The sequence below is a fragment of the Eumetopias jubatus genome, unplaced genomic scaffold (genome assembly GCF_037043125.1).
Source record: "Eumetopias jubatus isolate StellerSeaLion01/CBP00866 unplaced genomic scaffold, mEumJub1_p1.0 scaffold_4, whole genome shotgun sequence".
Classification (NCBI taxonomy): Eukaryota; Metazoa; Chordata; class Mammalia; order Carnivora; family Otariidae; genus Eumetopias; species Eumetopias jubatus.
In genome coordinates, this window is record NW_028274810.1 from 89003079 (window position 1) to 89020858 (window position 17780).

Sequence of the window (17780 nt, forward strand, 5' to 3'; positions counted from 1 at the left end):
TAGAATGGGACATTAGACAGCAAGCAAAACAATACATATTTCAACATGGATTAATCTTACAGATAAAATGTTGGGGGAAAAAAGAATTCATACCATATGCCATTTATATAAAATTTAAAATAATGTAAAATGACGTATTTCTAGTGTTTTACAGTTTTTAGCATACAGATCCTGCACATATTTTCTTAGATTTATACTTCAACATTTCATGGTGCTACTGTAGATGGTAATGTTTTTTAAATTTCAGTTTCCAAATGTTTACTGCTAGCATATAGACGGTACAGTTGATTTTGTATATTGACCCCATATCCTACAATCTTTCTGAACTCAGTTATTATTTCTGACAGTTTCTATGTCAATTCCTTTCCAAATGGACAATCATATCAATTGCAAATAGAAAATTTTAAAAATACAGTTGACCCTTGGGGCGCCTGGGTAGCTCAGCTGGTTAGGCGACTGCCTTCGGCTCAGGTCATGATCCCAGGGTCCTGGGATCGAGCCCCGCATCGGGCTCCCTGCTCCGTGGGAAGCCTGCTTCTCCCTCTCCCACTCCCCCGCTTGTGTTCCCTTTCTCGCTGTCTCTGTCAGTTAAATAAAATCTTAAATAAAAAATAAAAATACAGTTGACCCTTGAACATGGGTTTGAAGTGTGGGTCCACTTATACGTGGATTTTTTTTATGCAGTATAGTCCTGTACATGTATTTTATTTCTTGTGGTTTTAATAACATTTTTCTAGCTTACTTTATTGTAAGAATACAGCATATAATACATATAACATACAAAGTATAAATAGCATAAAAAGTATAAATAACGACTATTTATGTTATTGAGAAGGCTTCTGGTCAACAGCAGGCTATCAGTCATTAAATTTTTGGGGAATCCAATGTTTTCAACTCCATGGAGGGTCAGTGCTCTTAACCCTAGCGTTGTTCAAGGGTCAACCATAGCATGTATACACACACACACACACACACACACACACACACACACACACAGTTAAGTTGAACCAGAAGAAATACCAATATTTGACTATCTGACCTTTATAAATACAGCAATTTCATACGGTTAGACTTAATAAAAAAGTTGAAATTGAATGGGAAATCATAAGCACTGAGTTCAGGATAATGGTGGATAATGGTTATCTGTGGGAGGAGACACAAGGGGTTCAATTATATTAGTAAAATTTTATTAGCTAAATTGGGTGGGTACATGGGTTTTCTTTATGTTAGTCTTTATCCTTTTCAAATGACCTAAAAATTGCCCTTTGTTTAAGAGCTTGGGATGGTGCCTTCACACAAGAGAAATAACGAAACTTGGAAGTTATTCACCTGTGTCTCACCTGGACGCCTTGGGTGAGCGGAGGCCAAGGAAAGGTCGCACACAGGGAGCTTGTTTGGGGAAGTGACTGCATGGGACAGAGTGGTAACCGTGAAACAGGGAAGGACGGAAAGCCAGTCCACCTCCTGTCCAGGTTCTGTTATCGAGCCGGTCACCTCGGTGGACAGCCAGGGTGTGATCTGGCTGGGAGCCCGGAGAAGGCGGTGAGAAGACCCTCAGAGCTGGCTTCCGTGGCAGGAGAAGGGGGGGTTCATTCACGGGCTTTAGTCCCCCACTGGCCAAGGGTTGGCCTGTGGGAATGTGAACTCCCTCCCATTTCCCTTTCTGCACAGGCATTAGGATGGCTGAGGCACCTCACGCAAGCAGCAGAGAAACGCCGGGACGAAATGCTATCCAGGGTGTAGCAGAGGTTGCGAGGTTCCACCTGCGCACAGGGGGGCTGCTCTAGCAACAGCTGGAGTGAAAAGGGGGGCCACGAAGATGTGAAGTGGGGCAAGAGAGGTGTCTCATACAGATCACACACATGCGCGCGGGTGTGTATATGCACATAATATACATATGTATATATAAAAGCATATTAAAAGAATGTTAAATTCGGGGCACCTGGGTGGCTCAGTTGGTTAAGCGACTGCCTTCGGCTCAGGTCATGATCCTGGAGTCCCGGGATCGAGCCCCACATCGGGCTCTCTGCTCGGCGGGGAGTCTGCTTCTCCCTCTGACCCTCCCCCCTCTCGTGCTCTCTCTCTCATTCTCTCTCTCTCTAATAAATAAAATCTTAAAAAAAAAAAAGAATGTTAAAACTCAAGAAAAATGTTTTAACTTTTTTTTTACATATTTTTATTACAATTGTAATGTATGTACAATTGTAAAATATACAAAACACAGAATTTGCCATTTTAACCGTTTTTAAGTGTACAATTCAGTGGCATTAAGTATACTCACACTGCTGTGAAACACCACTATCCATCTTCAGAACTTTGTCATCATCCCCAATTGAACCTACGGACCCACTAAACTGTAACTGCCCATCCCCCACTCCCTCTGGTCCGGGCAACCACCATTCTACTTTCTGTCTCTATGAGCCAGACTGCCCTATCTCATACAAGTGGAATCATACAATATTTGTCCTCTTGTGGCTCTTATTTCACTCAGTATGTCTTTCAAGGGTCATGCATATTATAGCACGTATCAGAATTTCATTCACTTCTGAGGGTGTATAACATTCCATTGTATGTATATACCACATTTTATTTATTCATCTAGGCATTGATGGACCTTTGGGTTGTTTCTACTTTTTGGCTATTGTGAAGGATGCCGCTGTGAACACTTGTGCGCAAATACCTGCTCGAGTCCCTGCTTTCAATTCTTGGTGTATCTATCCAAAAGCAGATTGCTGGATCGTATGGTAATTCTATGCTTAATTTTTTGAGGAACTGCTACACTGTTTTCCACAGCAGCTGTACCATTTAACATTCTCACCAACAATGCACAGAGGTTTTCAATTTCTCCACATCTTTGTCAACACTTTCTCTGTTTCTATGCTAGTAGCCATCCTAATGGGTGTGAGGTGGCATCTCATTGTGATTTTGATTTGAATTTCCCTAATAATTAGTGATGGTGAACATCTTTTCATGTGCTTACCGGCTATTTGTATATCTTTGGGGAAATGCCTATTCAAGTCTTTTGCCCATTTTTCAACTGAGTTGTTTGGTTTTTGTTGTGGAGTTTTAGGATTTCTTTATAGATTTCGGATATTAATCCTTTATCTGATATTAATCCATATCAGATAATATGACTTGAAAATATTTCCTGCCATTCTGTAGGCTGCCCTTTCATTGACGGTGTCCTCTGATGTACACATTTTAAATTCTGATAAAATCCAACTTACTTTTTCTATTGTTGCCTGTGCTTTGGGTGTCACATCCAAGAAATCATTGCCAAATCCAATGTCAAGAAGCTTTCCCTCTGTTTTCTTATCAGATACAAGATAAGGGTCCAACTTCATTCTTTTGCTTCTGGATATCCAGTTTTACCAGCACCTTTGGTTGAAAACCATTTTGACCACATGTGCCGGGGCTCATTCTGGGCTCTATATTCTATCGCATTGGTCAATATATTTGTCTTTATGCCAGAACCACATGGTTTTTAAAAATTTTTATTGAAATATAATTGACATATAAGTACCACACTGTTTTGGTTACTGTAGCTCTGTATTAAGGGCACGTACCTTAACATAATAAAGGCTATATGACAAGCCCACAGCTAACATCACACTCAATGATGAAAAGGTGAAAGCCTTTCCTCTAAGATCAGGAACAAGACAAAAATGACCACACTCACTACTTTTATTCAACATAGTATTGGAAGTCCTAGCCAGAGCAATTAGCCTAGAAAAAGAAATAAAAGACATCCAAATTGGAAAAGAAGTAAAACTGTCATTATTTGCAGATGACAGGATATACATGTCATAGAAAACCCTAAAGACTTCCAAGAAATCCCGTTAAAACTAATAAAAAAAAAGAAAACCAACGAATAAATTCAGTAAAGTTGCAGGATACAAAATCAATACACAAAAACCTGTTGTATTTCTTATATTTATAACAAACTGCCAGAAATGAAAATTAAGAAAACAATCCCATCTACATTTGCATCAAAAAGCATAAAATACGTAGGAATAAATTTAACCAAACAGGTAAAAGATTTGTATATTGAAAACTACAAGACACAAATGAAAGAAATTGAAGAATTTATAAATAAATGGAAAGATATTCATGCTCATGGACTGGAAGAATCATTATTGTTAAAATATCCATACTACCCAAAGCAATCTATAAATTCAATGTAATTGCTATTAAAATTCTAATGGCATTTTTCAAAGAAATAGAACAAAGAATCCTAAAATTTGTACAGAACTACAAAAATCCCTGAATAACCAGAGCCATCTTGAGGAAGAACAAAGCTGGAAGATCACACTCCCCGATTTTAAACCATATTACAAAGCTACAATAATTAAAACACTATGGTATTGGCATAAAATCAGACACACAGATCAATGAGACAGAATAGAGAGCGGGGATTAAACCCACACATACATGGTCAATTCATTTCCAACAAAGGAGCCAAGAGTATACAATGGGAAAAGGACAGTGTCTTCAATAAATGGTGCTGGGATAACTGGACAGCTACACACAAAGAATGAAACTCAACCATTATCTTACACCATACACAAAAATTCACTCAAAACAGATTAAAGACTTGATGTAAGACCTGAAACTATAAAAAATCCTAGAAGAAAAAATAGGTGATAAGCTCTTTGTCACAGGTCCTGGCAATGATTTTTTTAATCTGACACCAAAACCAAAAGGAACAAAAGCAAAAATAAGCGTGACTACATCAAACTAAAACACTTCTGCACAGCAGAAGAAACCAACAAAATAAAAAGGCAACCTACTGAATAGGAGAAAGTAGTTGCAAGTCATACTTCTGGTAAGGAGCTAACACCCAAAATATATAAAGAACTCATAAACTAAATAGAAAAAACCCACACAATCTGATTTGAAAAATGGTCAGGAGATCTGAATAGACATTTTTCTTTCTTTTTTTTTTTTTGAAGGTTTTATTTATTTGACACAGAGAGAGAGTACACAAATAGGCAGAGTGGCAGGCAGAGGAAGAGGGAGAAGCAGGCTCTCCGCGGAGCAGGGAGCTGGACGCAGGACTGGATCCCAGGACCCCGGGATCATGACCTGAGCCGAAGGCAGATGCTTAACCGGCTGAGCCACCCAGGCGCCCCCCCGAATAGACATTTTTCCAAAGAAGACATACAAATGGCCAACAGGCATACCAAAAGATGCTCAACATCATTAATCATCAGGGAAATGCAGATCAAACCACAGTGAAGATATCACCCTCACACCTATTAGAGGGGCTATTGTCGAAAAGACAGGGGATAAGTGTAGGCGAGGATGTAGAGAAAAGGGAACCCTTGTGCACTACTGGTGGGAATAAAATTGGGGTAATCACAGTGCCAAATGGTATGGAGGCTCCTCAAAAAATTAAAAACAGAACTACCATATGATCCAGCAATTCCACTTCTGGGTATTTATCCCAAGAAAACAAAAACACCGACTTGAAAAGATACCTGCACCCCCATGTTCACTGCAGCATTACTTACAATAGCAAAGACATTGAAATAGCCTAAGTGTCCATCGATGGATGAGCGGGTAAGAAAATGTAGTGTGTGTTGCGTGTGTGCATGTATACACATACATATATACACACAGGCACACACAATGGAATGCTATTCAGCCATTTAAAAAAAAATCAAATCTTGCCATTTAGGACAACATGGATGGACCTTGAGGGCATTATGTTAAGTGAAATAAGTCAGACAGAAAAAGGCAATTACCATATGATCTCCTTTCAATGGGGGATTTAAAAAACAGAACAAACAAAATGAACTCATAGATACAGAGAACAGACTGGTGGTTGCCAGGGGCAGGGGGAATGGGGTGGCAAAATGGGTGAAGGTGGCCAAAAGGTACAAACTTCCAGTTATAAAATAAATATTCTGCAGTTTCAGATATTACCATTAAGGCTTTTATATAAAATTTACCACAACTAAGAATTATGTATAACATGAAGTCCACTGACTGAATTGCTAGTGGAATTTCTGCTGATATGATTTCCAATTTAATTTAGGTTAGATATAATCCCAAATGGTTTTTAAAATGAAAACCAAGAACGTACCACTTTGGCAAGTTAAAGAAAACTTCCTAGTTTTCTAGGGGAAAAAAAAAAAGAAGAAGTTGGAACAGATACCATTGTGAGGTTTTTTGAGAAAGAATCCTTAGGAATATAATTTTAAGATAAATTAGTAGTACGTGTGGTTTTTCATGGATCACAAATAAACGGCAAGGTTAATGTAATTATTATACGAAAATGTAGAGCTCTTAAAAATTTTGAGAAAACTAGGAAGGACGATTTCAAAAGGTCGGCATCATGGCTGACCTTGAGAAAGAAAACAACACTTGCCAATGAAAACAAACCTGAAAGGTACAGAACTGGCGGCGGTCATCTTTCCCCCTCGCTCTGCTCTTCACACGTTGTCCGCGGACCTTCCTAATACGTGCTTCTGATCGTCACCCCTTTGCTCAGAAGACTATTTCCGGAAGAAAGGCAGCTCCTTAAGCTTTGCAGGATGTCCCACACTCACCTTTCCAGCTGGATTTAACTTCACTTTGGCTCCGCCTCACCTGTGCACCAGCCACCAAGAGCTCCTCCCTGAAGTGACCACACTCTCGGGAGTCAGCTCGTTGGCTCGTTCTGTTCCCTCTGGCCAGAATTCCCCTTCCTTTCCCTGCTAACCTCCCACCCGGCTCACCGCTCTTCTCCAATGCCGTCTCCCCGTAAGATCTTTCACTCCAGCTGGCTGTCCTCCTGTCCTCGGACACCTCAGTGTACTTTCAAGTGCCTCTAAAGGCCCTAGTATTCCATCTTATTCCCAATTACTTATCATCTCCACGGCAGGACTGTAACTGGCCTGAGGTAGAAGCTGTTTCATTCCTACTCTATCCCTGGAAGCAAGTGACACAGTGTCTTACACACTCGAGGCACTCAGTATGTAGTGAGTCAAACCACACCAAGTTTTCTCCAAGAAAGCCACTGGAAGGAAAACACTTTGGGTGCACAGACAGAAAATTAGGTTTGGTATGTTGAGAAAAAGTCTCTGCACATGCAAAATTTCTACCAATGACAAGAATATTTTACTTTGGTACAACTAAGACCTATAGGCTTTTGTGAGGTCATGATGGAAAAAAAAAAGAAGCCACACACAAAATCTCTCTTTCCAGGTAAATAATGAATGAACTAAAGGAGAGTAGACCTTAAAAAATAAACTCAATCATTTTCCCCCAAACTGTAGAAAGTAATACAAGAAATGTTAACAATTCTGTTACAGTGAATTGATAAATAGTCCTAATTATGTCATTAGCCTCAGAAAAAAGCTTAAAATACTTCTGGCTTATGTGAATTTACTCCCAAGTAACAGGAAGCCAGGATAAAAATCACTAGCTTTTCCTTAATCACAGGCTCCAAAAATGAATGAATGAATGAATGATTGAATAAATCAGGACTTAATAAGACCTGAATGAATGAATGAATCAGGACTTCATAAGACCTGGTTCAGAGTTCACTATAAACTGGTGCTTCTCAAAATATTTGTGGGAAAGGACTGGTTGTGAAATACTTGCTATGTGTTGCAGACCAGTACTCTCATAAAATACAATTAAAATGCTGCAGCATTGTTTAAAGCTTGACGCGCGCTTTTTGTACTCGTCATGGGCCAGGAACGAACTTTGCAAATGGGCAGCAGCAATCCACTGTTCCCCCGTAGCCACAAACATTGAACCCGCTACCAAATGCAGGGGAAGGCAGGATATGAGCCTACCTTCTGCTCTTGCACCTCAAACACAGCTTCATGGACACTGCAAGCAAAAAGTGAGGTAGGCAGATCACTGAAATCCATCATCTCTTCCAAATCATCTTCATTTTCACCAAAAACCATCTCTTCTTCCTCTTCTTGGTCACTGCTACAGAGATCTGACTGGCTATCATTCCAAGATTTCATAGTGTCCCTCAGCATTATCCCCTAAAAGCAGGTCTTTTCCGTTTTTAAAGTCCTAAGGTGTCTACCAGGCATCTGGTGTTAAAAAAAGAAAGAAAGAAAGCATAAACATAAGACTTTGAAGGCCAAATACTGTTTCAGTCAATTCTCAAAGACAGCAGTTCATCAACAGAAGCAATTTTATTCAGGAAAGATTAACCAGAGTTTAAATCAATTCATTACAGTCCTCATAAATAACATCTATATATTCTAATTTGATTTGCTTAGCATATTTTATGTGATATATTTCACTGGCAATGATGTATGACAAAAAAAGGCAAAAAATTTTCTAGGGAAATTGGGAAAAAAAGGGGGGGGCAATACAAAATGAGCTAGCATGAATCTGTACACTAGTTTACAAGCAGTAGGAAGGAAAATGTGAACCAGAACTGCCTTCACATATTTGTTTTGGGTTTTTGGTCTACAACACTGAAACTGGCAGCATTTTAAAACCCACACGATCCATTCACCATCTGTACCGTGAAATCTGTCTGCAATGACACGACTTCACCTTTCTTAACCAATCTGTTCTTTTTGAATATACTCCCAAAGAATTAAGTTCCACAGAACCAGAAGTTCTATATAAAGTAGGTCTTTGTTAATATTAGAAATATTTAGGGCACCTGGGTGGTTCAGTCGGTTAAGGGTCTGACTCTTGGTTTCAGCTCAGGTCAGGATCTCAGGGTGGTGAGATCGAACCCCGTGTCAGGCTCTGTGCTGGGTGAGAAGCCTGCTTAAGATTCTCTCTTTTCCTCTCCCCGCTCCCTACCAAATAAATAAATTAAAAAAAAAAATTTTTTTTAAGTCAAAATCTGACACAGACAACAATCAAAGAGATGTCCTTTTTCTGAGCATTTAAAAATCAATCGAGGGCGCCTGGGTGGCTCAGTTGGTTAAGTGACTGCCTTCGGCCCAGGTCATGATCCTGGAGTCCCGGGATCGAGTCCCACATCGGGCTCCCTGTTCGGCAGGGAGTCTGCTTCTCCCTCTGACCCTCTTCCCTCTCGTGCTCTCTATCTCTCATTCTCTCTCTCTCAAATAAATAAATAAAATCTTCAAAAAAAAAAATAAAAAAAAATAAAAATCAATCGAGGCATGGAGCGGATAGTGTCCCTCTGTTAAATAATGGCACACAGTCTGTCTTATATGGACTTTATATGCATGTCTGTCTCCTCTGATGAATTCTAAGCACAGTGCCTTGAGCATAACACCTTTCAAGATGCTGAAATGGAATTTAAGAAATACAAATCAGGCACAGAAAAATTAAGTGATCATGATTTTTACTAGCTATACTACTTCATTTGTGATTTTCCATGTTATTTCAAAGAACACAATGCTGTAAATATATTGCTCATACAGAGTACACAACAGACATTAATGATAGGCTACAAACAGCAGAAGTTTTTTTTTTCCCCTTTCATTATTCAACTACACCCATCAGGAAAGATTAATCCCCAAAAGTAAAATCCTTACTCATTTTAGTAAACGTTTTCTGAATGCCCACTGCATGCCAGGTATTATTAGGGATATTAAATGAGTAAGAAATAGTTCTTAACCTCAAGGAGCCCCCACCAAAGCAGAATTTCTTCTCCTCCACAATGCTAACCACTCCTACAGGATCTCGTTCCATGAATTAGCTCCTGTACTTTCAATTTCTCCTCCTCCTTCTGTTCCTTTTCCTTGGTAACCACACACCTATTCAAGATCCCCACCCCCACCCACTCAATCTTAAAAAAAAAGAACACCTTTCCTTGTGGATTCTACCTTCCCCTACATCTATCTCTCCGCCTGCCTCTCCTTCACCTTTCCTACCAATTCCCTGGAAAAAGTAACCTGTTCTGCTGTGTTCTGTTCCTCAACTGCAGTCACCAGAAAATTCGGTGCCACTGGGCTTGTGCCACTGCCGTTGGGCTGAAACCGGCCTCACAGGCCTGCGTCTGCAGCACCAGGCACTGCCGCCCACCCATCATTCAGCCTGCAACCTCTGCCATCGGGTCTCCGTCCTTCCTGCTCTCCCTCCTTACCACCTGTCTCTTTCTCCACCTACCCTCTACAACTTCGTCTCTCTGAGGTTTCATCCCCTTCCTTCCTCCTCATCTCATTTTGCTCGGGCGGTTTCACCCACACTCGAGCATTTAACCACTTAACCACCAGGGCTTCTCCACTGTGTTTCCTGCCTACCCTATGCTTCACACACACCATACTGCCTCTCATTTTCCACAACGAATTGTAAGCTGGGAAGGATGTCACCAGAGCAGGAGCAGAATTTTGGGCAATGAAGGGGAGGGGAGAGCTTGGAAAAAGTACATGAGGCCAAGAAATTCTGATCTGCCTCTACCTCTTTCCTGCCGCCACACACCGAAAATCACTGATCTGTAGGATTCATATATCCAGACTCAACCTCTCTCTCCTGACTTCCAGACTTGTATTTTTAGCTGTTACACATATCTACCTGGGTAGCCCACAGGTACCATCATTATTTTAAACTTTACGCCACTAATGAGATTATTGTGCTGGAAGTCTCCAATCGGGAAAGGGGCCTGGGTGGGGAGGGGTAATGGCATCTCACTGGGGTCTTCACTGTAATCTTTTCTTCAAGACTAAGTTGTCACTTAGAGTTCATAGCTCTCAGAGCACTTTGTTCATTTCTCTGTTACATACTTATCCATGACTATTTGTGTACGAGTCACTCCCAGCTACCAGACCAGGAGTGCATTTGAATCCCCAGGCCCTGGCACAGTTTCTGGCTCACAGTATATGCTAAATTAATAAGAACTGCTGAATGAAAGCAGATAGATAGCACTGTGCTTACCCTACTGATATGCAGACAAAGGAAAATTTAATTCTGCGTTGAGATTAGAGACAGTTTCCCCATGGATGTTATGGAGAGACTTAAGATGAACAGAATTTCAGGAGAAAGATGATGGGGTGCATTCCGGGCAAAGTCAACAGTTCATTGACAAAGGCAGGACGGATCAGTGTGCACAAAGATCTGATGTGGCCAGAGGGTACTGTATTTGGTGGAGTGGCATGAGACAAAGTTAGAAAGAGTGGCATGGGCCAAGCTCCCTTGAAAGTAGAGTTACAGAGTCCTGATATAAAAACCAGTCAATGTCAGCATGCCGATGATGGCTTTTAGGCAGGGAAATGATACAACCAACCCAATTCAACTTTCAATATCACTAAAAGTAGACTGTCTTTATATCTTATCTCTTAGAGGCACTAATGTTTTTAATCTTGCCCCACTCCAATCCATTAAAGAGGTGAGGAAAATACTGTGCCTGGTATTTTGGAGGCTGAAAAGTTGGGGAGTTCTGAATGGGTAGATTTGGAAATATGAGAAAATCAAACTATTTTTGATAAGATTTTTTGTTTCAAGATCCTTCCTCCAACCTCTAAAAAGAAAAAAAAAAATCAGAGCACAGGAAACAATCCCTCACTTGACTTAAAAAAAAAAAAAGATTCTTAGAATGTTATACCTTCATTTCCTGTTTTCTACCTTCACTTTGGGGTAACTTTCTTTTCACAAAATTTCAAACAGAAAAGTAAGAACAGTACAAGGAATTCCTGTATACTCTTTACCCAGAGTTACCAATTAATTACATTTTTGCCCATTTTTAAAATCATTCTATTTCTAAATATATACTTTTCCCCCTGAACCACTGAAAGTAAGACAAATGGTTGTCTTTACTCCCAAGTGTTTCACTGTGTAAGAACAAGATCATTTTCTTACACAATCTACAGTACAATGATCAAAACCAGGAAATTTAACACTGATATAATACTGTTACCTAAATCAGCATCTATATTCAAATTTTGTCAGTTATCCCAATAATGTCCTTATGGTTATTTTCTCTTCAAATTTTTTAGATTATTGTTAAATAATGTGCCTTCTGTCCCAAGATATTTCAATAATCTTTACAGTATTGCTACATTTTCTTCACATACACGTTACTGTATATTTGATCCACTTTAAAAGATTGGATTTTGGGGTGCCTGGGTGGCTCAGTTGGTTAAGCACCTGACTCTACTCTAGATTCGGCTGGGGGCATGATCTCAGGGTCATGAGATCGAGTCCTGCATCAGCTCTGTGTTAGGTGTGGAGCCTGCTTAAGACTCTCTCTCTCCCTTTCTCTTTGCCCCTCCCTCACTCTCTCTTTCTCTCCCTCTCTAAAAAAAAAAAAAAAAAGTAATAATTAAAAAAATAAAAGGATGGATTGATGAAATATCACAGTAACCGCAAACAAGTCTGAACAGTCTCTAAGTATATCTCAGGAAGATTCAGGCTCCACAATCAATTTTCTAGATTTAAACTCTAGATTCAAGCTCCCCCAGTACTCTGTATTAGGCAAATTATTTTGCTTCCCTTCCCATTTCCTCAATTGTAAAATAGAATTATAAAATAATAACCCTTAACCAATAAGGATGCCAGAAAGATGAAATGCTAAGTGCACAGAACAATGCTTTGCATATCATTAGTGCTCAACCATTATTTTTACATAGGCACAGTCTACATCAAGGCATTGTTGGGTTGAAAGGATGCCAATAATATCAGAACCATCAGTGGAAAAGATACTAAAACAATAAAATGAAAAAAATACATAACCAAATAATCCAATTCCAAGCAACAAAAAGGCTACAAGAAATACAATGAATACTTTGTATCATTTCAAGAAAACTGTTCAGTGGCAGATGGGACAATGAAACCAGCTCAGAGCCATCACTGGCAGTAGTAATTTGGCTCCAGGAAGAACACATTTAAAGATTTAAAAACAGACAGCTAGCTGGAAAAAAAAAAAAAAGGCCATAGTTCCTTTTTTATTGGCTTCATGGAATTTTATGTTGTAATTCAGTGCACACAATATTAGAGATATTATCTTTCAGATGATGGTTCTCTTGCTGAAGGCAAGCCAGGACATTTTTTTGGATATAGCTTAAGTCAACATCATCAACCAGTTCATGATTTTCTGATATCATAAATGCAGTTAGATTTGAACAAAGAGAGAGAGATGATCAAAATCAACCAGTGGAAATGACAATCTTAGCACATCTGCAAAGAAATCATCTTATAAAGTGACTCTGCTGATGTTTAACAAGTAGCTTGGTTTTATTAAGACAAAAAAAAAGTTGCAAAAGTACATTGTTTCTATACTGTTGGTCCTGAAGTTGTTGCTAACTCTGTTCCACTCCAACTATTACAAGACCAAGCTGTCCTGAAGTTTACTAACCCAGGGAAATCCTGACTGGTTTAACAGAAAGGGCTGACCCAATATCCTCCAGCTTCTGTAAGCAAAGGTCTGTGCTAATCATGGTTTAGCATCATCTCAGGGCAAATGTAGCTGTGGCTGGCTTCTGGCAAATTGTTTCTTCATGGAAATATCAAATGAGTGGAAAACTCCAAGTAGCATGACCATCCGCTCTACTACGAGCATTGTGACAAAAGTAATCCATCAAGGGGCGCCTGGGTGGCTCAGTTGGTTAAGCGACTGCCTTCGGCTCAGGTCATGATCCTGGAGTCCCGGGATCGAGTCCCACATCGGGCTCCCTGCTGAGCAGGGAGTCTGCTTCTCCCTCTGAACCTCTTGCCTCTCATGCTCTCTATCTCATTCTCTCTCTCTCTCAAATAAATAAATAAAATCTTAAAAAAAAAAAAAAAAGTAATCCATCAAGGCAAAATGTAAGGCATGTGCATTTGACTTTGCATTTTAAGTTTTGATCAAGAAAAGGTAAATTCCTCCTCCTCCAGGATTTTTTTAAAAATAATTTTTCAGGGCGCCTGGGTGGCTCAGTTGGTTAAGCGACTGCCTTCGGCTCAGGTCATGATCCTGGAGTCCCGGGATCGAGTCCCGCATCGGGCTCCCTGCTCAGCAGGGGGTCTGCTTCTCCCTCTGACCCTCTTCCTTCTCGTGCTTTCTATCTCTCATTCTCTCTCTCAAATAAATAAATAAAATCTTTAGAAAAAAAAAATAAATAAAAATAATTTTTCAGGGCGCCTGGGTGGCTCAGTTGGTTAAGCGACTGCCTTCGGCTCAGGTCATGATCCCGGAGTCCCGGGATCAAGTCCCACATCGGGCTCCCTGCTCGGCAGGGAGTCTGCTCCTCCCTCTGACCCTCTTCCCTCTCGTGCTCTCTATCTCTCATTCTCTCTCTCTCAAATAAATAAAATCTTTAAAAAAAAAAAATTTTTCAAAATAGTACGCTTCTCAACTTGGTGAACTTTTAAAATGCCTTAGCTAGATGCACTTTATTATTTTTTGATGTATTCAAAATGCTACTGAACAATACTGGAAGTAAACAGGTACTCCCTTTCCAGCTCTACATGTGCCCTGCTGAATAACCTTGCAGTAAGTCATTTGGCTTTTTATTTGTTTTCTCATATATAAAATAAGGACAATACTCACAGATGTTGTTGAACTACTAAATTCCTTTTAAAACCTTCTAAATTAGAATTTAGACTAAATTTCTTTTTTCAAAGAAACCCTCAGAATTGTCAATATGGGGGCCCTGAATGGCTATCATGTAAGTCTCCGACTTCTATTCCCTCCTTATTTACTACTTATAGGTAGACTTTTACTGCTTTTTAGTAGTTGTGGCAAAAAAAAAAAAAAAATTGATGCAAAACTAAAGTAGGTGAAAATTAGATTTTTGTATTTTTTATGTTTCAATGACCTATGCCCTCTTTTCACAGATAATTTAGAATTGGTCCTATTATAATTATTGAGCTTCAGTGCTCCACCAGGAATAGTGGTATTTCTTAGTGTGAAAGAGAGAACAGAAACAAACAACAACAACAACAAAATCAACTGTGGGAACATATGAAAATAATAGGTTTTAAAGACCTATTACGGTAGAGATATAAAAGACTGATGCTATTTGTTTTGCTGTACATAATGCATTTTCCCTCACTAGAATCTCTACATACTAGAGGGAGAGGGGAGATCCACTGTCTGACCCCCACCTTCTGGGGATTTTTGGGGGGTCTAAATAACAAATGGTATTGAAACTTTAGAGCTTCCCTTATTTCACAGGCTTCATGCCTAATGGATTTCCAAATCACACTATTTATCATGATGTTTTGCTTAAGTCTTTCAACCAACAAATCCTCTGGCACCATACAAAATGTGTTTTCATTTGTAACCCCTGACATCCCACATGTTTCAAAGCTTTACAAATGTTACACTTCAATAATGGGGAAAAATCCTGTTTTCCCTAATAGCAATGAAATCTCTTCCCACGCCAGGAAAGAAAAGGTTTGCCCTTGGCAGTTAAATGTAAAGCTGACGGTATGACTGAAGAAGGGGCACAGTCCTCAAGCCTTTCTTCCTCCATCAAAAATTCCTCAATACCAACAAAATGTCCCTGTCAAAAAACTGCAAATTTGTGTGAGGCACAAAAATCTATACCCTGAGTCTCAATGTTGTATTTTTTATAATTAAATAAACTGAACCAGAGCTAATGAAATAGTCTCCAATTATTTTGAATCATAGCTACAAATACGTCAGTTGTTTCTCTCACCAAAGAGTACATCAGAGACTTCCATGAAATGCAGAGAATTCTATGAAAAGTGCAAATAAACGTGGTGTGCTAGGTAATTTTCAATACAGGGGAGAGAATATTTCTGGCTTTGAACACTACACTAAAACAACACTTTAACGAATCCTGGTTTGTCACTGAAACAGGGGTCTGACCTGCTCCCTACACTAGACTCCTAATCCCTGAGGGCGATGATCAGATTTTGCATCGAAGCTGGAGTGAAGCAATCTGAAAACAGACCACTATCACTCTACCGGTCCAGACAGCAGATGGAAGCAGACAGACAAGTTTCACGAAGTTAGCGAGTAAAGCGATGGCCAATCGTGCATTACCAAGGGGCAACGGGGTGGAGAGGGGCTTCGAACTCCTGGCCGTCCCTGTTTTCCCGACTGCACCTTTCCTGCCTTCAGGAAAGCTGGGCCTGTCAGCTATTCAAAGAGTCAAACTGTTCCGAGAAAACTGGTGGTGGACAGGAGAGAACAATTTCCTTGGTTTTGTTTTCCGAGGCACCACCCCAGAGCTGCCGGAGAAGACGCAGGGCGCGCGAGGGACGGGACCCTGGACGCGCAGCATCTCTAGGGTCTCGGGCACTAGAACACTCACCTCTCTCGGGTATCTGCGGACTGTTTCTATCTCTCTTTCTTTAACTTTCCGCACCCCGCGCCCCCCCACGCTCCCCAGTGCTGGTTGCAGACCCGGCTGGGAGAAGCCGCGCGCCGGCCGCACGCTGCGAAGGGGACTCACCTGCGCGCTTCGCCGCTGCAGGAAGGAGGGAAGGCGGGCAGGGGCGAGGCCGGGGCGGCCCGACGGGCTACGCGGGAGCCGGGGCGCCGCAAGGAGCGCGGCCCGGGGAGACGCGGCGGGCGGCGGCCGGGACACAGTCCGCGCGGCTCCGGCCGCCCCCAGCCTCGCCGCCACGCCCTCGACGCTCGCGGGAGCCGCAGCCTCGCCGGGGGCGGGAGCGGCGTCAGGGCCCAGCCGGGCTGCCGGCGTCGCGCGCGCGTGTCCCCGCCCCCTCCCCCTCGCCCGGCGGAGTGCGCGCGGCGCAGGCGCCCGAGGTCGGCGGCATGCGGGGGCGCGCCGGGCCCGGACGCCAGCAGGAAGCGGCCCCGCCCCTCGCGTTTGGCCTTGGGGGCGGGGGGGCGGGGTCGGGCGCGCCGCGCGCGCGGCCTTGGAGTGCACGGCTGGGTTTGTTGGTTCCCGGGCCGTGGGGCGGTGGGGCTGCTGCGCTGGAGCGGGGCTTTAGGTACCGGACGACAGGATCTTTGGCCCCCTTCTCGTCTCCCACCATAGCCAGAAATAGTTTATCTCCTTCTCGGGTTAGCTCCATGTGTCGGCCACAAGAGTAGTTAGTGGGAGTATTAGGGACATTTACTGAGCGCCCGTTACTATGTACAGTGCGCCGCGGGCTTGGCGAGCTTTACCCCGTTTAACCTCACAGTGACCGGCGAACCGGACATTATTAGCCAGCTTTTATAGACGTGCTGAATTGCCCGAGGAGAGGCAGCAGCTAGAAGGTAGCTGAGGTCTAGGTAGATCGGATGTGCAGCTCCGCAGCCTCGTCTCTTCACCGCGTTGGGATTCCGCCGCCGCTGCCGCAGCCTCCTCCCCCTCCCCCACTACTCCCCCTCCCCCTCCCCCACTACTCCCCCTCCCCCTCCCCCTCCCCCGCTACTCCCCCTCCCCCGCTACTCCCCCTCCCCCTCCCCCACTACTCCCCCTCCCCCACTACTCCCCCTCCCCCACTACTCCCCCTCCCCCACTACTCCCCCTCCCCCACTACTCCCCCTCCCCCACTACTCCCCCTCCCCCTCCCCCACTACTCCCCCACCCGCCTCTTTCCCCTCGCTCTTCTTCCTACCCCATACATATTTTTTTTTTAAAGATTTTATTTATTCATGAGAGACACAGAGAGAGAGAGCGAGAGAGAGGCAGAGGGAGCAGCAGGCTCCCAAGGAGCAGGGAGCCCGATGCGGGACTCGATCCCAGGACTCTGGGATCATGATCTGAGCCGAAGGCAGACGCTTAACCATCTGAGCCACCCAGGCGCCCCCTACCCCGTACATATTAACATTATGTACAATGTTAATAATATTTACATTTTTAGTGCTTTATTTTCCATTTACAAAATACTTCTCACGCACAGTCTTGTTTGCTGCTCTCAGAAGCCCCGGGAGACAGTGGGACGTAATTATGTTCCTTTTACAAACAGAGCAAGCATCTAAGCTAGTCAATGAATTATCC

The 17780-nt window shown here is 42.2% G+C and overlaps 1 protein-coding gene across 3 annotated transcripts in view; it reads right to left on the reverse strand.

Moving 5' to 3' along the window:
* Positions 1–16435, reverse strand: part of RCAN3 (regulator of calcineurin 3) — a 31324-nt gene extending 14889 nt beyond the window's left edge. Inside the window, exons 1-2 of one of the 3 annotated variants that reach the window (XM_088022565.1) lie at positions 16281–16435; positions 7788–8039 (exon numbers count right to left, since the gene is read on the reverse strand). In XM_088022565.1, coding sequence (XP_087878691.1) covers positions 7788–7982 — 195 coding nt within the window. In that variant the 5' untranslated portion in view covers positions 7983–8039; positions 16281–16435. Of the gene's footprint in view, positions 1–7787; positions 8040–8626; positions 8771–16280 lie in introns of those variants that run through there. The other 2 variants (XM_088022566.1, XM_028113915.2) reach the window with 2 other exon arrangements.
* Between the last annotated feature and the right edge of the window lie 1345 nt (positions 16436–17780).